General features: G+C 42.7%; 1 protein-coding gene across 1 annotated transcript in view; it reads left to right on the top strand.

The window, feature by feature from the left end:
• The first annotated feature begins 2,938 nt into the window (after positions 1-2,938).
• Positions 2,939-22,931, top strand: part of MAP3K5 (mitogen-activated protein kinase kinase kinase 5) — a 228,988-nt gene continuing 208,995 nt past the window's right edge. Inside the window, exon 1 of the mRNA XM_027551670.1 lies at positions 2,939-3,808. Coding sequence (XP_027407471.1) covers positions 3,385-3,808 — 424 coding nt within the window. The 5' untranslated portion in view covers positions 2,939-3,384. The remainder of the gene's footprint in view (positions 3,809-22,931) is intronic.

Here is a 22,931-nt window from a genome sequence, read left to right as displayed (position 1 = left end):
TAAGACTTGACTCTTCATAGGAATATGTGTACTTTTATGTACACACGTGTTTTCTTTTTAAGTACATTTTTATGTACTTTTATGTGTTTTCTTTCTGACAGTCAAAGCACAGAGCTAAATTTAGCAATCAAATTTTTAATTTATCCTAGCTGCTTGATACCTTTTACTAGCTTCCTTGTTCATTTCTGATACTTTAAAATTATATTTACCTTGTTTTGTACATAGCATTTAATACTTTTTGGAATTAAGAGTATATAATATTCCTATTTATCTACCTGAGGATGCAGAGAAAGGGGCAAATCTGTCACCTAAAGTAAAAGCTAGTTAGCTAGAAGACACCTGTCCATTTCAGGTTTAAAGTTTTCCCTTTTATCTCTTTAAGAGTATACCTGGAAGCCCAGCCAGGCAATGATTTCTCTCCTGTCAACCACTACCATGTTAGATGTGCTTTTGGATTAGAAAACCCTGCTCCTTATACACAGATGAATTGCAAAAAGCAACCTCTGGGTGATCCAATTAGAAAAAGGCTTTCATTCCTCCAGACCCACAAGCCCTGAGGCAGGCATGGCAAACTGAAGGCTATGGGGATTTCAGCACCACACCCATGCCCTCAGCATGGTGTCCCTGCCTACTCAATTTGACTTGTGTAGGACTCAATTTGAGTTGTGAACGGAACTATTTGAATTTATACACTTTGAACTGTTCATCAGCTATAAAAATGTAAATTTAATCTGGATTCATTTAAAGAAGGCTGTGTACGATTAACCAGCTAAACCATGCCTGATTAGGTGGGAGAGCCCTGGGACCAAGAACTGCTTTTTTTTTCTTCCACATTGTATTGGAGTTTGGGTGCCAGTAATCAGTAACATCTTTGAAGATATTAAATCAAGTCTAAATAAAACTAAGTGGCCAAAGTAAAACAAATCGTGTATGAACGATGGCTCTGAAATAATCTGGAAAGGAAGCAAAGGTGACGTAGTCTAAAAATTATGGTTTTTAGAAAATAGCTTTATGAATACTCTTGGGCCTTATTTGTGTAGTTAAATGCTATTTGAGAATTTGGGCATTCTAATTTTCCAGATATGGTCCCAAAGACTCTCCTGCATTTGTTGTTTTGGGTCAGGATAGGGTAGAGGATTGTATACTTTCACAGAAGTTTGGAGGTTTTACAAGTTGTTGGAAATATTAAAGGACATATAATGATTAGCAATCCACCCATATTTTGTTTCTGTATGATCAGCGATTCATTAAATATCTAAATTTTCCTATGGTATCAAGTTTAAAAGCAGATGTGGATCCCATAGATTTCAGTTTCCTTATTATAAGTTTACTTCCATTATTTTACAAATCTTTAGAAAAAGCTAAGGTCATTTGGCTTCATTGAGGATACAATTGTGCAGATACAATTGTTCAGCTGCTAGGTGTTTCCCCACATTATTTCCTTTCTTCTTTTAACCCTTTCCTACTTAACTATTTTATCCTCCTTTCCCCCTGTTGATTAGTCGCTAAGTCATGTGGAATACTTGCAACCCCATGGACTGTAGCTTGCCAAGCTCCTCTGTCCATGGGATGTCTCAGGCAAGAATACTGGAGTGGGTTGACATTTCTTTCTTATCCACTCAGGGACAGAACCCACCACTCCTGCACAGACGGATTTTTCACCACTGATCCACCAGGGAATCCCCGCTTCCCGCCTAGCTTGTATGTAATTTGCAGTATTCTTCTACCTTTTTCATAGAACTTAATCATCTCGGTTCCTGAAAGTCCAAACCTGTTTCGTTATTTCACTGTAGGTTCCACTGGTTCTCCTAAAGTTATAGCATTCTGGAGAAGTTCTCTGAGAACTTGCACATATGTTTTTACTTTTCAAATAAGTAGATACTCTGATTGCTCTTAAGCAAGCCAGGCATTCCCCGATCCCCACCGCCACCCCTAGTGCAATTAAAAAAAAAAAAAAAAACTGAAGTAATTGCTTAATTTCCCTCTTTCATCTGGCAGATAGATGATTTGCCAAGTCCAGGATAGAACCGGTTTTCTATCTCAAGTAAGTATACGTTGTGTTGGGGGAAATTTTATGAACTCAAATGGGAACGCAAATGCTATACAGTTCAGCACTTGGAGCTAATCATTCACGACAGCAGAGCGATTGAAAACTTGAAAACGTCTACCAGGGGCAGACCCGATAAATTCAGCCTGCCACTCCCGGAGAGCCACTGTCACCAATACACCATTCTCCAGTTGAGGCCGCCTGCAGGACCGTAGTTAAAATCCTCGGGCCTAGCGCCACGCAGGTCTCCCCACGCTGCCCTATTGCTCCCCGCGCCTCACATGGGACCCGACAGCATCGCGGAGCTAGGCCGGCACCGGCCGGAGGAGGGCGCCGTGGTTACGGGGAACGTGGCGCGTGCCTCCTGGCGCTGGCTGAGAAGACCCAAGTATTCGCAAGAGAGACTTTTTTGGGGGCCATCCTATAGTCGCGTGCGCTCCGGGCTTTTGCCTACTCCAGGTTATCTTGGGTGGGGAGCCCAGTGGGTGACGGAGGAGAACCTTGGCCTCGCGCGGTGCTCCGGGCTGGGCTGCGGTCCGGGAGCCGCGACGCGGTCGGTTTCGTCCGGACTCGAGCTTCCCAGCAGCGCCCTCCCCCGGGGCGGGCCCAGACTTTCAGTGCCGCGACGAGTGGGCGGCAAAAAGCCGGTGGCGGACCTAGCGAGCGGCTGCAAGGAGCGGCGAGACTCGAGCGACCGGCTAGTGCCGGGACGAAGCGGCCGCGGCGATCGGAAGAGAACGGGGCCGGGGCAGGAGGAGGAAATAGAGCCGATGAAGGGGAGCTGCCGCCGAGGAAGGAGGCGGATCCTTTCGGCGGCCGCTGCCGCTGTTCCGGGACGCGGTCCAGGGAGTCTGCCCGCCCGCGAGGTGCTGGCCAGGTAGCTCCCCACCCAGAGGGCGCACTCCCCGGCCCCTCCCAGGGTGCCCGGCACTGAAGGAGCCGGGACCGCGCTCCCCGGGGGCCAGGGCGCACCGCACCCGGAGAGCGGCGCCCTTGAGCCGCACCGCCTAGCAGGTTCGCGAGCCGACTTGTCCGCCGGCCAAGAAAAGGAAGCGCTGTCCCTTCCCGCTCAGCCGGCCTCCCCACCCCTTGTACTCTACACCCTGCAGCGGGCGAGCGGCGCGGCCACGGAGGCGCCGAGGAGGGGCGAGCCGCCGCCGGGCAGCGGCGTCCCTTCGGGGGAGAGGGCGCCGGAGAGGAGGCGGCGGCGCGGCGCGGAAGGCGCGACGCGGGATGGCAGCTGCTTAGCCAGGCGCGCGCGGAGCAGCCCTGAGCTGTGGCTGGCCAGACGGTGCGGCTGGGCGGGCGACGCCGCCGCGGCAGTCCGGCCGGGAGAGATGAGCGCGGAGGCGGGCGAGGGCATCACTTTCTCCGTGCCACCCTTCGCCGAGGGCGGCAGCTACCGGAGGGGAGGAGCGGCCACGGCGGCCGAGGGCGAGGAGAACCAGCTGCCACCGCCGCCACCGGGCAGCTTCTGGAACGTGGAAAGTGCCGCCGCTCCCGGCGCCGGGTGTCCCAGTGCCACCTCCGGGAGCAGCGCCACCCGGTGCCGGGGCAACTCTGGGGGCGGAGGCGGCCGACGGACCACGGTGGCCTATGTCATCAACGAGGCGAGCCAGGGGCAGCTGGTGGTGGCCGAGAGCGAGGCCCTGCAGTGCCTGCGGGAGGCGTGCGAGACGGTGGGCGCCGCCCTGGAGACCCTGCATTTTGGGAAACTGGACTTTGGGGAAACTGCGGTGCTGGACCGATTTTACAATGCAGGTGCGTGCGATTTAACAATGCAGGGCCCCGGCCTCCGCGGTCAGGGGCCACCGCAAAGGGAAAGCTGTTGTTTCCCACCCCACCCCCCCGCCCCCATAGGAAAAATCGATCAGTTTCTGGGCAGCAATTGAGCGTCTTACTTATTTACTTCTTGCCCCACCTTAGGGGCAGCGAGCCGCGCTGCGTGACTGCTCGGGTCGCTCGCAGCTCGGGGCAGAGAGTCTGACCGCCCGGCAGCCGGCCCGCGCTGGGAGTCCCGGGGTGCGTGGGGTCCTCTTGAAGAACTTCTGTTCGCCTGCAGTGCGAGTTATTTGTCCCAGTGAGCCCTGCCTTATTCAGTGTTTTGGTTTCTCTTCTGTTAGATTTGGCCCACATTTTCCTTCTATATATACCTGTGCCTGTTTTAGAAGATGTCCTCATTTTTTTCCGTGTACTTTTGAGAGTACAAAAATTCTGACTTCTGCCACGCAGCCAGCTGCACGCAGAGCGGATCTGTGTGAATTTGCATGTTATGTCACGATCTTCCCAGCTCCCTTTCCCTGAAGTTTAGTGGCTTGATTTCCCATCTCCTACCAATTTGAATTTTCAAGTAATTACTTTCAAAAGCAACTTTTTTAACTTAACACTAAACTTGCGTGATATCTCTGTTGGAATTTTGGTGAAAAAGAGCAGAGTCTATTTTTCATGACTCCATATACCCCTATGGGCTGGCAAGTAGATAATTTAACATTATGTAAAACGCTGATACCCAGTTTTAATAACTAAGTTAGATTGGCCATTAAAGTGTGCCCATTAAAGTGACTGCTAGAGTAATTCATGAAAAAAAATCTTTTCAGCCTATTACAGATTTCAGAAAGTGTCACTGCAATTCAAGGGACTGAAGCAATTTGCTATCTGTTAGCAAATGTTAGAGATAAAAGCATGTTATTGAAATTAACCTTTAGCACCCTGTACAACCAATGTTGAGAATATATATACATATTTATTTTTTTATAAGTGTGGGCATAAAATTTGATTTAATGGTGCTTTCAGACAATAAGTTTCTTGCATTGTGATCACATAGAAGGTTTTATATTCCAATCTTGTTTCCAGTTCTGATTCTCTTCAGTCTTTTCAGAACACCTGAAGAAGGCTTATTTCAGTCTTGGAATTCAGCCAAAACTGAATATTTTAAGAACAAGAATTTCATGTTAAGGAAGCCAGATTGAATAAACTAGGATTTTCTGGTTCTGGTGTATTTTACTGTCTTAGTCTTCATAACTGGAAATGGGTAGAATATAGTTTAGCTTGGTTGTGTGACTTGCTATAAAAATTACATAAATGTTTCTAAAAATTACAGCATTTTTATTTTTGGATTATAATTTGGAAAAAGCTTCAAAGAACTGAAAGATATATGAGGAAAACACCCAATGAAATGCTAAGCCTATTTTTATTGTTTTGATAGATTGGGTATTTTTTTATAAAATAATCTTTAAGCTAACTTGAAAGACTTTCCTAACAAGGTTCACGTAATGTTTATTCTCCAAATACTATCTCTGGGAAAGGGAGAGAGAAAGATTAGAAGGTACCAGACATTTGAAATGTATCTCATTTAATACTCCAAACAAGCCCATGAGGGAAGTACTTAGCTATCTTCTTAGATGAGAAAACCAAGGGCTCCATCACTGGCTCAAGGTCATGGGTAACAACTGGTCAATGGAGGGTCCCACTTTGGGTGCCTGACTCTAAAAGGTCTGGCTTCACCCTTGCTACCTCCATTTAGCTGGACTGATTTATTCTCAGAATTAAGAGAGGGAAACATCAAACTCGCGGTGGAGAGCTGGCAGGGACCTTGTGAGCCATTGTGTGCAATGTGGAATAGTGGGGAGGAGGGCACATTCTAGGGAGACCAGTGTTTCTGGGCCCGCTCTGTCCCATCCCACTGGTGAGCTCAACCAAGGCAGGCCCCAGTTTCACCCCTGCCTGTGACACGAACCCTCAGGTCTCTCATTCAGCAAGAAAACGTTGAAGATGTGACAGAATGAAAATGGTATCGGTTTTGTTTTTCTAAACTGAGGGAGGCCAAGGTGAACAGTAGTAGAACTCAACTTCTGATTTCTAAGAGAGCACTTGTTTGTCCTCTGTAAAGGGCCAGATGGCATAAACGTTTTAGATTTCCCTGGAGGTGCCTCTCACACCTCCTCAGCTCTGCAGGTGTTACTCAAGAGGAGCCATAAAGAGGATCTAAATAAATCATCATGGCTGTATTCCAACAAAACTTGGTTAATGGATGTTGTCAGATTTATGAAATTTATATCTCATATTATTCACAAAGTGATATTCTTTTGATTTTTTCTTTTTTTTCCTCAACCATGTAAAAAATAGAAAAACCATTCCTAGCTTGCAGGCCTTGCAAAAACAGGCCTGGTAAGATTTTGGCCCCATGCTGACCTCTTCTCTACATCTACTACTGCCACGTTAAAGTTGAATCGTTATGACATAGTGGGAAGAACTTTATCCCTCTAGTTTGGTCTGAGTCTTTATCCTGACTCTGCTCTGAACCATGTAATTCTGAGTAAGGTCCTTTGTCTCCTTCAGTGGCCTAAACAATTGGATCAGGGATGGAGGGAGAGAGGGGAGATGAAAGTAAATTTCTAGGATTCTCTCATGTAATCCTATGAGTTTGCAAAGGAAGGCAGCAAGGTGGGCTAGGACAGAGCATCTGAACAAGAGTTTCACGATCTGGATTCTGGTCTTGGTTCTTCTCTGCTGCTAAGTCACTTCAGTCGTGTCCGACTCTGTGCAACCCCATAGATGGCAGCCCACCAGGCTCCCGCGTCCCTGGGATTCTCCAGGCAAGAACACTGGAGTGGGTTGCCATTTCCTTCTCCAATGCATGAAAGTGAAAAGTGAAAGTGAAGTCGCTCAGTCGTGTCTGACTCTTAGTGACCCCATGGACTGCAGCCTACTAGGCTCCTCCATCCATGGGATTTTCCAGGCAAGGGTACTGGAGTGGGGTGCCATTGCCTGGAGCAAATCATTTAAAATCTCAGAGAAGAGTTGTAATAACTGGTCTCTGAGATTCCCTCCAGCCCTAAATTCTGTACTTTAAAATTATAGCAGTATTGATTTAAAAAGGAATCACTTCAGTTCATAGAGATGAATGAACCGCGTGTATATATAATGTTGCCATCTCCAGGAGCTCAGGGTTGGTGAGCAGCACAGATTCAAGTGCAGATTCCTGGTTGTGAGCATCCTTGCAGAATGCTTTGTGCTTCCAGGAAGTAGCCTCTAGAATCAAACTGGAAGAAGGGTGGGTCAGAGGTGACCCCTAACTTGAGATAGAATGGTAAACAAGGAGGATTTACAAGGGCCTCAACATTTAAAATGGAATGTTGGCGTTGAAGTAGTTTGATTACATTTTTACGAGCTTCTGCTCTTTATGTGTACGGGGGTTTTCTAAAGAGTAGATTGCAGTTACAGGTTTTCACTGATTTTTCCTATTTGATTATTGTTCAACTATAATCAAGTTTGTTCTTTGACTACCCTTGTCATTCTCTCTTTCATTTCCATCTTGAAACTAATATTCTATCCAATATTTTATGAAAATTCATCATATATACAAGACTATCACTCAGAGATGTCGGTTGACAGGCTAATAACACCCCTTCCCAGACCCCTGCATTGTAGACAGTAAATTTCTAGAAAAGCTAAGCGATCTTAGTGATACAAATGTCAGTGATATAGAAGTTGGTGATGCAGAGCTATTCCACTGAGGTAGATAGGCCCCAAATGGCAGGGAATCAAATTTTTTTAAAAAAATGAACACTACTTTTGCAAAGTGTAGCTGGGATAGACTTTCTTATTCCCCTATTTGCTTATGAGAAAACTGAACCATAAAGGAGTTATATTCATTCATTCAGCCTAAATGATTTAAGGTTGCTGCTTAGAACCAGAAGCACACTTTTTCTTAGAAACAGTATTATAGATGGTGGTTAGATTTGGGTCTAGCCTGTAAGAGCCCTCCTAACTCAATGTACTTGAAGTCTGGAGCCCCTTTGTCTATTTAAGCAGTAAAACTATGTTGCTGGCCAACCTAAAACTGAGACTTTGAGTCCATCTTGCCCTGAGTTAGAATTGGTAACATGTATTTACCTAGCTTCTGGTAGTGTCTTGGCTGGGTGTAGGAGTATCACTTTGGATTGGTGGTGTTGGAAGGAGAGGCTGTGGTGAGGCAGGGGACAAAGGAAGGCTTGGGAAGTTTTGGGGAGAGGAGGGAGGTGAGGGACGGTGAGGGAGGAAGAAGGATGTTCAGCGAAGGAGGAAGCGATGTCAGCAGGAGATCTAGGAACACTTTCACCTTCACCCCCTCCAAACCTATTTATGGTCTTTGAATTCCAGCTGATCTAAGACCCAGGGACAGTGTTCTGTTCACGGCCACCTCACTCCTTCTTAGGGGGCTCACAATTGAATGGCTGCCTGTTTCCCCCTTCCCTGCCTCCACACCGCGCCCCCCGCCCCCCACCCAAACTACCATTGTATCCCCTGGCCTTTCTCTTAGGCAGGCTTTCTGTAGATTGCAATCTCTTACTCAGCCTATCACCCAGTAGCAGCAGTGGGGAACAGGAAGGAAACATATGCAGGTCAAAATTTTAAGAATTTAGCCTTTATATTTTCATCTGTGTAGTGTTCCCGCCTTGCTTGTGATAATAGTCTCCTATTTGGCCATGTCACTGGACAGGCATCTGAACTTTCTGGGTTTGGTTTCACTTGCTTCCAGCACAGCTCCCTAGGACTTCCAATCTTATTTGATAACAAAACAAAGCAAACATAACCTTTGTATCCTGTATATCTCAGAATGAGAAGTTCCTGAGAATCTTCCAGCCCACTTCTGCATCTTCTGCTTTTAAATCCAGTGAAGCTTTTATCCATACTGTCTCATATACTTGGAGAAGGTGGTGTCAGTATTTCCTAAATAGTGGTTCCCATGAACTGGTTTTTAAAAAGTTGAAGATTGACATGAATTTGTCATGATTTTATTTTTCCAAGTAAGGATATTAAAAAGAAAAAGAAAACTCAAAAACCAGCCAACTACTGCCACTATTTCTTAAAAAGACATTCTTTTTAATGTTAAATTAGGGAAACATAATCTTAAAGAATAGCTTTTTACATACAGTAAATATATGGGAAAATGCATTTTATTTTTCCTATTTCGCCATGATGGATAAAAAACTCTTTCATGCCAATCAACAGAATGGTGTTTGAGAACCTCTGATCTAGACCACCTACAAGCCCCTTCCCACTTCCAGTCAGTCTTTCTTCAACCAAGGAACAAGCCTTAGAAAATTATCAAAAGAGCAAATGTTGGCAAACTCATAAAAAAAAAAAAAAAGGTCTAGTTTAGGAAGGGGTTAAAAAAAATTATCCCAGTGGAGCCACGCTTGTGTTTTTTGCTGGCATATCATTCACCCTGTGGGATCCCAGAGCACTGTGCCTCCTCTTGCTTTCTTGGAGGCAAAATTTTCCAAAAAGGATTTTACTAGAAAATTAGAAAAAAAGCAAAGCTAAAAAGAAAACTCCAAAACACAAAGTACACTTGTTTGTAGAGCACTCATTTCTTACCCTAAATAGTCAAGTGCAGATTGTCATCATTGATCCTGCTTCCCAGGCTCCTGGCTCCTTGGCTCAACTTGGTCACCTTTGGTCTGCTTCATAGAGTCGTCAGTTGAGAGTTACAGTCGGTTCCACCTCTAGGTGAAGCCTAATTATAGGCACACAACTTGGCTTTGTCTCGCCAGTGGCCTTGGCTGCTGCCAGCCTTCTGGGAGTCCTCTGCTATGAATTAGTTCCCCTCCGGTGGCTACGGGGACTGTCCCCTGCTTCCTGTTTTGGAGGCCTGGTTAGCGGCCCGTTCAGTTCCTGTTTCTGGTTTGCAGGATAAAACTGGTTCACGGCTTCTTTGTGGAGCAGTGGGAGATCGACAAGCACAAAGCCCAATGAATATGCGAGTTTCCACCAACAGGTACCAACTGGTTCTGCTTTGCAAGTAGTTGTCCCAAGTGTTCCCTTTGAGCAGCACCCCACTCTGCCTGAGGCAGGATGAGAGTTGAGACTGTAGTAAGAGAGGTGGGCGTGGACAATGTTGCAGGAACTACAGCTTTGTGGGTATCAGGAAGAAACCGGTCACCAACAGCCTTGGGAAAGGTACATCTTGAAGAAAACCGCCTCACCATCCTGTAAACTGGATATAGTTAAGTAGGGAAACTGGCTTTGTTTAAGAAAGATTCCCCTTATTTTCAGGGAGCAAAGTTCGATTTGCAAGTTTTATTAGTGGCATAAAAGAAAAATAGGAAAGCAGAGCAAAATGATAAATTATTTTAAAATCCATTGATGATTCTAATACACTGACTGCTTTCATTGTTTTTCTATATTGGCTTTTATCTCTGGCTGAAGATGCTGACTTAAGGAACCCATCAAAATATGTGTCAGATTATTAGAGAAGGAGACAGGGTATAAGGCAAAGCTGATTTTTAAAGTCTTGTCGAATTGTACCAACAAAAATTTAAAGTGAGTACCTAACATCTTAATGTGTTTTATTTTGTAATTTTTTTTCTGAAGAAAATATAAAAACTAAAAGATACAGAATCCAGGCTACCTTGTGGCAGTCTTCTTAGGAGACAGAGAAGAGAGGAGAAAAAAAATTTAAATGTTCTTAGAGTCTCCTACTAGAAATCCTAGCAGAGCCAATCTGTGTAACTTAAATGCTTCAGGAGTCGCACAGTGTAGCAGTAAACATTTCATTACATGCCAGCCTTTTCTGTTACAATAGGTAATCAACAATGGGCAAAGCAATTGCCTTTGGTATATGATTCATACAGGAAGCAAGTTATATTCTTTGGTACAGTAAGGCTCTAAAAGTAGTTCTGACCAATTACATTAGTATTTTCCAACACTTTTAGTCTCTTCTAAGACCTCTTAAGTGGAGAAGGCAATGGCACCCCACTCCAGTACTCTTGCCTGGAAAATCCCATGGACGGAGGCGCCTGGTAGGCTGCAGTCCAACAGGGTCGCTAAGAGTCGGACACGACTGAGCGACTTCACTTTCACTTTTCACTCATGCATTGGAGAAGGAAATGGCAACGCACTCCATAAGAGACAGAAACGGAGCGGAACTACCCTAGTGAATTATTAGTGGATGTCAGGCCATTTGACTGTTGACTCCAAACCATGTAAAACTGGGTATTTGCCTGATCGTGGGTTAGTCACTAAGGCATATCCAACACTTGGGATTCCATAGATTGTAGCCTGCCAGGCTCCTCTGTCCATGGGACTCACCAGGCAAGAATACTCTGGAAATCTTCCCAACCCAGGAATCAAACCCAGGTCTCCCACATTGCAGGCAGATTCTTTACCAACTGAGCTATGAGGGAAGCCCTCTTTTTGAGGAAGCTATCACTTTATTTGGGTAGCACTGGCCTTAAATTGGGCTTCCATGGTGGCTCAGACGGTAAACTGCCTGTTAACGTGGGAGACCTGGGTTCAATCCCTGGGTGAGGAAGATTCCCTTGGGAAGGAAATGGCAACCCACTCTAGTACTCTTGCCTGGAAAATTCATTGTCCTTTCAAAATCTTAGTTACTCCTATTTCTTATTTGAAAGTCACCCCCAAAGAATTAAGGAAACCTAGGCTATGACATGTCAAGTACCTCTTGATATCACATTCAGTTCAGTTGCTCAGTCGTGTCCGACTCTTCGTGACCCCATGGACCACAGCACTCCAGGCTTCCCTGTCCATCACCAACTCCCGGAGTTTACCCAAACTCATGTCCATTGAGTCAGTGATGCCATCCAACCATCTCATCCTCTGTCGTCCCCTTCTCCTCCTGCCTTCAATCTTTCCCAGCATCAGGGTCTTTTCAAATGAGTCAGTTCTTCACATCAGGTGGCCAAAGTATTGGAGTTTCAGCTTCAGCATCAGTCCTTCCAAACAGTTTCTTGTGACAAAGATAAGTTTAGAGCTGAGGCTATCGAGGACCAGGAGCCTGATTCCTGCTGTCTTGGGGCCATGGCAGCTCTTACCTACCTCTTGAGTGTTTTCCAGGTTTATAGTTTGTTCACACCGGGGTGTAGGTGATGTCATGTGGCTACATGAGGGTGATAATATAAATGTGTGTTGTTTTATGCAATGGAGTCCTCTTTTGATTATCTTATGTGCTCCAGAAAATACATAGATGTGGCAGTGTAGTTGCTCTATATGTCACAGTTGAGAAAACTCCTTCTTGGAGAAGGGTATTTGACTTTGGCCAGAATAAATCAACTGGCTGAGTAGGGAGTCAAACTCATGTCTTCAGAGTTCTGAATAATCCAGGTGTTTTCCCCTTGCAGTGAAAAACATTTCAAAACACATATGCTGTTTAAGAGGATCAGTTCTAACATCTTGGTCCATGATAAAGAGAATTTGAAAAGTCGAGATTTCTCTCTGTCTCTTTCACATACACACACACACACACAATCAGGAATGCTGAAATGATTTGCTAATAGATGCCAAACTGACTAATATGTTGTAAGACAATTCTATAGGTATAAATGCTGGAGTCATCTTTTCTACAGGATGGAAATCAATTGTATCTCTACCAAAGAATATTTCTTTGTATTGCTGCGGACGGATATTATTTGCATTACTATCAGTTTTATACAACTTAATGTTTATCCCTAAAGCATTATCAAATGGTTTTATCACTAGAAGGACAATTAATGGTTGTTTTTTTTTTTTTAAATCAGATAATTCCCAGAGCATGGCTTGACCAGAACCAAGTCAGAATAGACTGGTGTGTTGCTTACAGTGTCTGCAAACCCAGCTCTATTCATATACTGGGAAATCATTATTACTAATAGGAACTTCAGTAGTCCAGACACCTTCAAATAGGTTTCTCTTTTGCAGAAAAAAATGCTTATAATATTTTAGAGGACTAGCAAATTTGCTATAAAACTCTACATACCAAATATATTACTTTGATCTTTGTAGTTTAAGGCCAGTGAACCAACCAGTGCAGTTGCTCAGTCGTGTCCGACTCTTTGCGACCCCATGGACTGTAGCCTACCAGGCTCCTCCATTCATGGAATTTTCCAGGCAAGAGTACTGGAGTGGGTTGCCATTTCCTTCCCAAGGGGATCTTCCTGACCCAGGGATTGAACCTAGGTCTTCCGCGTTAACAGGCAGTTGCTTTACCGTCTGAGCCACCATGGAAGCCCAATTTAAGGCCAGTGCTACCCAAATGAACACCATGTGTTACTGTGTGCTGGGTGCCATACCAATTACTCTACATGCCCAATCATATTCCTTATTTAATGTTTATGAGTTAGATGGCATCAATAGATCAGTTTTACATATGGGGAAATTGAGACCCAGCAGAGGTAATCAACTTTCCCAGTGCCACTTGATGGAACCAAGTTTTGAATCTGGGGCTGTCTGATCCCAGAGTCTGTTCATTTATTTATTGAGAAATGAGAATGTATTTAACTCATGGGGCTGTAATAGTTGAATTAAAATGAATATGGTTTCTTATCTCACAGCATATATGGAAATCAGATTCAAATAGATGAGGGACTTAACGCTGAGAGGCAAATTTCAGAGTCTGTTCATTTATAACTATGCTCTCTTGTCTCCTAGAAATAAATTTTCTGTTTGAGAACATTTAAATTACAGCCTTCTCATCATAGACATTAAAGTTGACTACTTAAAAATCTGCAAGATTTCTTTCTAAGGTCTGCACAGAATTAGGCTGAGTGTAATTTCTGCCTTTTATGATCTTTCAGTCTGCCCATTGAATTCAACAATTTAATAAGTAATTATTTAATAAGCCTATCAAATGCAAGGTGATATTCTAAGTAGTGAATAAGTGAAAAATCCAAAGAAACTCTTACGGACTTCATAATATGGGTGATTTCACTGAATGGGACACATGAGAACAATGTACATTACTGTGAAGATAAATGTGAAAATGCATTGAAGACCAAAAGCTTACAAATCTGTGAACTATGCATTAGGCTCTTCATTTATTTTTATATGAAATCAGTATCATGTTCAAAATTATGTAAATAAGTACTCAATTGTATTAAAAATCTTTAGGGTCTTTTATAAATATTGACAGACTCTCACTAAATTGACCTCAGGGAAGTATTGTAATTAATTCTTTAACGAAGAAGAATTTTTATATTCTGACTCATAGAAAGAAGTAGAGTTACTACCTGAGACTTAGAATCTTTTTTCTTATATTTTGTTTTTATAGTAGTGAAATTTGATCTGGCTCAAAATTCTTTTGTATTAGTCCTTTTAGTTTGTGAAAAAAATTGAGGCTATTTTAGGTAATTGCAACACACCAGTGGTGTAGTATCAATTTAAGATTCCTTAGGCGTATAGTCCGTGATTGAATTGTGTTGCTTGTTTGTTGATAATACCTGGGGTTTATGTATGGTCCTTGGTTGACAGGAAATTTGGCACCCCACTCCAGTACTCTTGCCTGGAAAATCCATGGATGGAGCGGCCTGGTAGGCTGCAGCCCATGGTGTCGAGAAGAGTCTGACATGACTGAGCTACTTCACTTTCACTTTTCACTTTCCTGCATTGCAGAAGGAAATGGCAACCCACTCCAGTGTTCTTGCCTGGAGAATCCCAGGGACGGGGGAGCCTGGTAGGCTGCCGTCTATGGGGTCGCACAGAGTCGTACACGACTGAAGCGACTTGGCAGCAACAGCAGCAGCAGTCAGGTTGAATGCAGAGTTACTGAATGGCTTGTCCAGAATGAGCCTATAAAACAAACAGAATTCCATTTAGATAATGGAATTTGAATGGCAGACATGTATTAGATACAGTGATGCATGCAGGACTGTATCTGTATTACGGTATATATAAAAATGACTAAGTTTGAAATCTGGGCTACCTTTGAAGTTCCTAATCATAGTTATTAATGTATACTTTACATAACCTTTCTAATTGTTTTTGAGTCACACGCGTACAATTGATGTATGTTAGCTCTATCAAGACAATTTCTAGAAATTGATCTTGGGAAACTAGTTTTGGTTGATCCAGTGAAACTTCAGATAATTAGATCTGGACAGTAAGATTTTAGTTTTTTGAAACTAATTCTTGGTCCATTTACTGTTAACTATTTATATACAGTCAGAGTAAGAAAAGATTTCTAGGCCATGTAGAGGGGCAGAATCTGGCTTTACAACCTAATGTATCTCTTTGTGTGTGTGTGTTGTTAGTTGCAAAACAGGATTGGGATGTAAGTTGCTTGGCTTGACCTAGTGAAATTCGAGAACAGTGTTGTAGCTTGCACATGAGTTATGGTGAGAATAGTTGGCTTAACTTTTCTTGCCCAGCAACTTAGTACTGCCAATAGCCTAGGTGCTTAAAGTACATTTGGCAGTTGGTAAATCTGAAATAAAGTTGGAAAGGAAATGCTAGGCTTGACTCTAAACAGAATCCTAGATTCCTCTTTCCTTTATAAATGCAATAGTGTAGAACATTTATTTAATCATTAAATATGACACGTGAGTGCGTTACCAAGGGCTGATCCTGCTGTGTTTACTAGAATGTTGACCTGCATATCTGCATTTGTTTTGTTTCCAAAGTCTAAAATTAAGGCTTGTCAGCATTATGAAATCTTTTGCACAGTCAGCTATGCTTTTGACTTAACATTTAATTTCCAGGAGTATTTTGTTAGTGTTGACTGGTCCTTCGAGCATATATTCAAATGAGTGGCACACTTGGTCATAAGTGTTAATTTTGATTGATTTATGTCACATCAAAGTTGTTCTTGCTTAGTTGCTAAGTTGTGTCTGATTCTTTTTGAACCCATGGACTGGGTAGCCTGCCAAGCTCTTCTGTCCATGGGATTTTCCAGGCAAGTAGATTTTTTTCAGGCAAATGGAGTGGGTTTTCGCTTTCTTTTCCAAGAGATCTTCCCGAGCCAGAGATCGAACCCAAGTCTCCAGCATTGGCAGGCAGGTTTTTTTTTTTACCACTGAGCCAGCAGGGAAGCCCTCACATCAAGGTATAAGTGACAAAATCTGTATTTATCACAAACATAATATATTTACAAAGTTAACTTTTTAAGGTTCTTTTGAAGCAATGAGTTAGATGCAAATATGTGCCAATTAAGAAGGTAAATTGCAGGAGCATTTACAAGCTGCTAACATGTAAATATTCATCAGTATTCATGAATAATAGGGTTAAGGAATGGCTTGCTTGGATTTATGGAATGTTTAAAAATTCAGACAAAATTCTGTTTTTGATTCTTTGTTTAAGGGAACAGAAGTCAGACAAATGGCAGACAAGAATTGTAGGTGACTGAGCTTAAGTAACCTCTATGGAGTTTTATGGTTACATTTATAACTATCATTCGGTGCCCCTTTAGGAAATCTTGGAGAAGGTAAAATTTGATAACATGAGAGCGACACTTTTCTACATCAGCCAAATCGCTTAAACACTTGGAACCAAAGTTAAGATATTGCTCTATCTCTTTGGTTTTCTTCCAGCGTTAACACATACTTTCACTGTTTGGTGAAAGTTAGGTAACAACAGTGCTACTTCACAATTTTCAAGCTTCACTGAGTTCAGGACTCTGCATCTGGTCGGATTTTATTAAAAAAGCAGATTTCATCTTGTTAAATATATATGAACATTCTTCATGATGGATAATCTCTTGATTATCCAAGACTGGTAGCTTCTCCTGATTACTTATTTCCCTCCTACCCCACCCCATCCCACCCCTCTTGGTCATCAAAGAGCTAAGCTCTCTCTGTTAATACTTCCTACTAGCTATCAATTTTACACATGATAGGATGGATTGAGAGGTTAGCATTTCCATTCATTGAAAAGATTTATTTTTTGGCTGTGCCTGGGTCATCATTGCTGCTGGGGCTTCATTATCATGTGGGCTTTTCTCTAGCTGTGGTGCACGGGCTTCTCACTGGGGTAGCTTCTGTTACTGTGGAGCGCAGGCTCTAGGGTGCTCGGGCTTTGGTAGTTGTAACTCCCGGGCTCTAGAGCACAGGCTCAGTAGTTGTGGTGCACGGGCCCAGTTTCCCTGTGGCATGTGGGATCTTCCCCGATGAGGGATCGAACCCATGTCCCCTGCATTGTCAGGCACATTCCTTACCGTTGAGCCACCAGGGAAGCCCTCCATTCATTTTCAATCTTGGAATTAGAATCATCAGAAACAAGTAAGTTGTTCACACAAAACAAGAACAGTTGTGCCGCTGTGTTGTGACGCCATTTGGGAATTTTGAACAAAGTTATACTATGATTTTATATGTTGGCATGCCTTAATTTTCCCGGACCCACCATTATTTAATAGGTTTGTGCTTCCCTCTGAAAATATCATTAGACATGTTGGAATAAGTTTGCAGAGACAGATGTATGAAGCAGTCTTGATTTTTCTGTTTTTAAATTGCACTTTCCTGGGGCTGATTCTCCTTGGTGTATTTGTCAGGGGAGCTAGAGTGTGTTCCCTAAACAGATTCCATGCCAGAGGATAAGCCAACTTAATTTGAGAAGATTTTCTAAGAGCATTAACAGAGGGGGAAAAAAAAAAAAAACTATGACTGGAGAATCCAAGGTCCTGATCTGCTTTCAGTTTTCAGTTACCTGGTCTCAATTCTGAAAGCTCCGTTTAAGACTTTGACTGACTTATAAGCTTCTGATGACAATATATTTAGTCTATGAGAATTTCCTTCTCAAGTCTTGTAATTGTCCCCTTTAGCCATAGAAGAAAGTATTGCCCAACATTTGAATTATAATGTGTACGTAATATGTGGTCGCCAGGAAAATTCCTTCCTGAGCCCAACATATTGTATAGTTATTTATGAGCTGGAGCTTAGCATGCTTTTTCATTTAAGCTAAGAGTAATCGTGGAACTATTTAACTTTTTGTTTTTTAGCCCCTCTTTAAGACTTGTGTAATTTTTTAATTACATGTTTATGTTAGTCTGTTACCTCTTAAAATAATCTCCTAAAAGCTATTAAGTACATTTTAACTCATTTACTTGATTCTTTGGCAGATATAAAAGAAAAAGCTGTTGCTTCATAAGTCTTGCATCATATGTGAAATGACTAAGAAGGAACAACCAAAAAAGTCAAGTCCAATGTAGAAGGATAATGAGAAATCCTTTGTTAGAAAGGTCTGACATAGAAGCAGCAGTTTCAGGTACTTCAAAGGATCATTAAAATATAATTCCATGTCTCCTTTCCTTGTCTGTCTTGTTTATCCTGTATCTCTAGCACTTTATACAGTGCTTGGCACTTAAAAGGCACTGGATATCTATGGATGGATTGAATGAATGAATATTGCATTTCCCCCTCTTGGTGTTTAGTTATTGATTTTGATATCTGTCTTTTTTACTCAAATGTGAATTAAGTTCCTTGGGGGCAAAGATCACATTTTATGGATCTTGACATGCCCCAGGTCTTCTATTTCTTTGCTTGACCTGTAGATCTGAGCTTGATCATGAAGTGGTCACACTTACTGATGCTTATCGAATAGAATTCAATGAAATCAACCCTTCTGTTGAGGGGCTCACAGTCTGGTGCAGGCGACCAGCCTATTAAGATAGAATAGGTTATGCTGATTGCTGATGGCTATTCTAGAAGTTTATATTAAGTGCTTGGAGAGCACAAATGACAGAGGATTCTTCTGGTGAAGGGAGTGTGGAGGAGGTTCGCTAAGGCTTTGGGCAAGAGGTGATATTTAAATTGGATTTTGAAGGATAACAGTGAAAGCACTTCTTATGTACCAGGCATTTTAAATTATGAGGACAAGTGAGTCTCCCTATAAGAAAGAGGCAGAATGAAAAAAGGGGCCTATGGTAGGACACAGACAACACCAGCATTTAAAAATGGATAGAGGAAGGCATCAACCAGTGAGAAAGAGAAGTGGTCAAGAGGTAAGACAGGAATAGGGGAAAGTTCAGAGAGAGGAAGTGAGAGGGAAAGAGGGAGCTAGCTGAAAACAACAACAGAGAGGTCGGAAGTCAGGAAATTTGAATTTTTCAGAGAAATGAATGGACATGGAGATGAGAAAGCCCCTGATAACTTTTGCCAGAGCAATTCCAGGTGAGTAGGTGGCAGTGGTTTTCCCGAATAGCCTCTTGAGTGATTGCTGCTGAACTGCAGAAGTCATATAACAGAAAGTAGTCCTTAAAATGAACCTAGCTATGGAACAGAAAAAGACTCGCAGATGTAGAGGACAACTTGTTGTTGCCGAAGTGTTGGGGAAGGCATGGACCGGGTCACAGATGTAGAGGACAGACCTGTGATTGCCGAGGTGTTGGGGAAGGCATGGACCGGGAGTTTGGGGCTGGCAGATGCAAACTATCGCATAGAATGGACAAACAGCCAGGTCCTACTGTATAGCACAGGGAGCTGTAGTCTATATGCTGAGATAAACCGCAATGGAAAAGACTATAAAAAAGAATGCATATATCTGCATAACTGAATCATGTTGCTGTGCAGCAGAGATTAACACAGCATTGTAAATCAGCTATACTTCAATTTTAAAAAGATAAATGAAAATAATTTATAATAAATGAAGATAAATGAAAAAAAAACCCCAAATAAACCAATGTGTTGGTGAGAGAAAAAGAAGGAGAAGCCAGGTGCTAGAAGGAGCACACCCTACTCCCGGGCTGAGGCACCTTGCCTGGTCCTGCCAGTTGTTTTTATGCCTTAGAGACACAGTGAGGTCAGTAAGCCTTTGTGGGCTCAAGTGTTATTTAACATCGTTTCTGTGGGAACGTGGAATACAAATTCCTAAGCATTTTCTTCCAGAAAGAACTTCGGAGCGTGACCCCTTGCAAGTGTACTTGTTTTCTTGGCTAATTGCAATTAGGGCTGAAAATAGAGTTGCTTTTCTTTGTGAAATTCTGTAACTTGGATAAATTCGAATTCACAGTGGTATGGGCTTTAAGTTGAGGGTTCTTTACTGGTGGAACTCAGTTTACAGAAGTGTAGAACTTATTCAGGAGGTGAAGTGTTTACTAAGACAATGGAGAGCTCAGGCTAGGGAAGGTTTTCATTCTTCTGTCTCCGGTGGCAGATTTCAAAGATTTTTGAAGCCCAGAGAATAAGAAGAGAGATCAAAAAACACTTTTGTTATTTCCTCAGCCACTTGAAACACTTCATTGCATATGACTGGCCACTTATAAGTAAAAACGATTCTTTCTTTAAATGAGATCTTTTTTACTTAATGCTATTTCACTTTGTAAATGTGTACGTGTCTCTCTGTGTGTGTGTGTGAATGAGCATGAGCTAGTCACTTCTGACTCTTTGTGAACCCCTTGGATGGTAGCTCGCCAGGCTTCTCTGTCTGTGGAATTTTGAAGGCAAGAAGACTGAAGTGGGTAGACATTTCCTACTCTAGAGATCTTCCCTGCACAGGGATCAGACCTGCATCTGCTGTGTTGGTAGGTGGATTCTTTAGCACTGTGCTAGCCGGGAAGCCCTGTAAACCTATCAGTTCAGTTCAGTTCAGTTCATTCGCTCAGTCGTGTCCGACTCTTCGCAACCCCATGGACCTCAGCACGCCAGGCCTCCCTGTCTATCATCAACTCCCGGAGCCCACCCAACTCATGTCCATTGAGTCAGTGATGCCATCCAACCATCTCATCCTCTCTCATCCCCTTCTCCTCCTGCCCTCAATCTTTCCCAACATCAGGGTCTTTTCAATTGAGTCAACTCTTCGCATCAGGTGCTCAAAGTATTAGAGTTTCAGCTTCAACATCAGTCCTTCCAATGAACACCCAGGACTGATCTGCTTTCAGATGGACTGGTTGGATCTCCTTGCAGTCCAAGGGACTCTCAAGAGTCTTCTCCAACACCACAGTTCAAAAGCATCAGTTCTTCTATGCTCAGCTTTCTTTACAGTCCAACTCTTACATCCATACATGACTACTGGAAAAACCATAGCCTTGACTAGACAGACCTTTGTTGGCAAAGTAATGTCTCTGCTTTTTAATATGCTGTCTAGGTTGGTCATAACTTTCTTTCTAAGGTGTAAGCGTCTTTTAATTTCATGGCTGCAGTCACCATCTGCAGTGATTTTGGAGCCCCCAAAAATAAAGTCAGCCACTGTTTCCCCATCTATTTGCCATGAAGTGATGGGACCAGATGCCATGATCTTCGTTTTCAGAATGTTGAGCTTTAAGCCAACTTTTTCACTCTCCTCTCACTTTCATCAAAAGGCTCTTTAGTTCTTCTTCACTTTCTGCCATAAGGATGGTGTCATCTACATATCTGAGGTTATTGATATTTTTCCCAGCAATCTTGATTCCAGCTTGTGCTTCATCCAGCCAGCATTTCTCATGATGTACTCTGCATATAAGTTAAATAAGCAGGGTGACAATATACAGCCTTGACGTACTCCTTTCCCAATTTGGAACCAGTCTGTTATTCCATGTCCGGTTCTAACTGTTGCTTCCTGACTGCATACAGATTTCTCACAGAGGCAGGTCAGGTGGTCTGGTATTCCCATCTCTTTCACAATTTATTGTGATCCACACAGTCAAAGGCTTTGGCATAGTCAATAAAGCAGAAATAGATTTTTTCTGGAATTCTCTTGCTTTTTTGATGATCCAGCGGATGTTGGCAATTTGATCTCTGGTTCCTCTGCCTTTCCTAAAAACAGATTGGACATTTGGAAGTTCACTGTTCACGTATTGCTAAAGCCTGGCTTGGAGAATTTTGAGCATTACTTGACTGGCGTGTGAGATGACTGCAATTGTGTGGTAGTTTGAGCATGCTTTGGCATTGCCTTTCTTTGGGATTGGAATGAAAACTGACCTTTTGCAGTCCTGTATCCACTGCTGAGTTTTCCAAATTTGCTGGCATATTGAGTGCAGTACTTTCACAGCATCATCTTTTAGGATTTGAAATAGCTTGACTGCAATTCCATCACCTCCACTAGGTTTGTTTGTAGTGATGCTTCCTAAGGCCCACTTCACATTCCAGGATGTCTGGCTCTAGGTGAGTGAACACACCATCATGATTATCTGGTCATGTAGATCTTTCTGTACAGTTCTTTTGTGTATTCTTGCCACCTCTTCTTAATATCTTCTGCTTCTGTTAGGTCTATACCATTTCTGTCCTTTATTGAGCCCATCTTTGCATGAAATGTTCCCTAGGTATCTCTAATTTTCTTGAAGAGATCTCTAAGTCTTTCCCGTTCTATTGTTTTCCTCTATTTCTTTGCACTGATCACTGAGGAAGCCTTCCTTATCTCTTCTTGCTATTCTTTGGAACTCTGCATTCAAATGGGTGTATCTTTCCTTTTCTCCTTTGCTTTTCACTTCTCTTCTTTTCATAGCTATTTGTAAGGCCTCCTCAGACAGCCACTTTGCTTTTTTGCACTTCTTTTTCTTGGGGATGGTCTTGATCCCTGTCTCCTGTACAGTGTCACGAACATCCGTCCATAGTTTATCAGGCACTCTAACAGATCTAGGCCCTTAAATCTATTTCTCACTTCCACTGTATAATCATAAGGGATTTGATTTAGGTCATACCTGAATGGTCAAGTGGTTTTCCCCACTTTCTTCAATTAAAGTCTAAAGTTGGCAAAAAGGAGTTCATGATCTGAGCCACAGTCAGCTCCTTGTCTTGTTTTTGCTGACTGTATAGAGCTTCTCCATCTTTGGCTGCAAAGAATATAATCAGTCTGATTTCGGTATTGGCCATCTGGTGATGTAACCTATGCTTTGGCCAAAAAGTTCATTCATATTTTTCCATGAGACTCTAACCCTAACCCTATGATCCTGTGGAAAAACCTGAAGAAACTTTTTGGCCAACCCATTACAATGAAAACACATTAAAAAAAAAAAAGGAAAGCAACTCTGATTGCTTTTTAGGCTTTCTTTGCCTTAGGTTCCCAGCCTCTCCTGAGTGGAGGGCTGCTCTGACTGGAGGGCTGATATAATCCCTGGATTACTTTGAGTATACTCTTGCTAAGAAACAGGCTGCTTCACTTGTATTCTCTGCCTGGTTCATTCCAAAAGAAACTTTATCCCTCTCAAAAAAAAAATCTTTGTCCCAATAGTTACTATTGTTTTACTGGCTGATTATCTTGGAATCAGCTCCCTTCAGCCTTATCT

Source organism: Bos indicus x Bos taurus, chromosome 9, assembly GCF_003369695.1.
Source record: "Bos indicus x Bos taurus breed Angus x Brahman F1 hybrid chromosome 9, Bos_hybrid_MaternalHap_v2.0, whole genome shotgun sequence".
Classification (NCBI taxonomy): Eukaryota; Metazoa; Chordata; class Mammalia; order Artiodactyla; family Bovidae; genus Bos; species Bos indicus x Bos taurus.
This window is presented reverse-complemented; position numbering and strand designations above follow the sequence as displayed.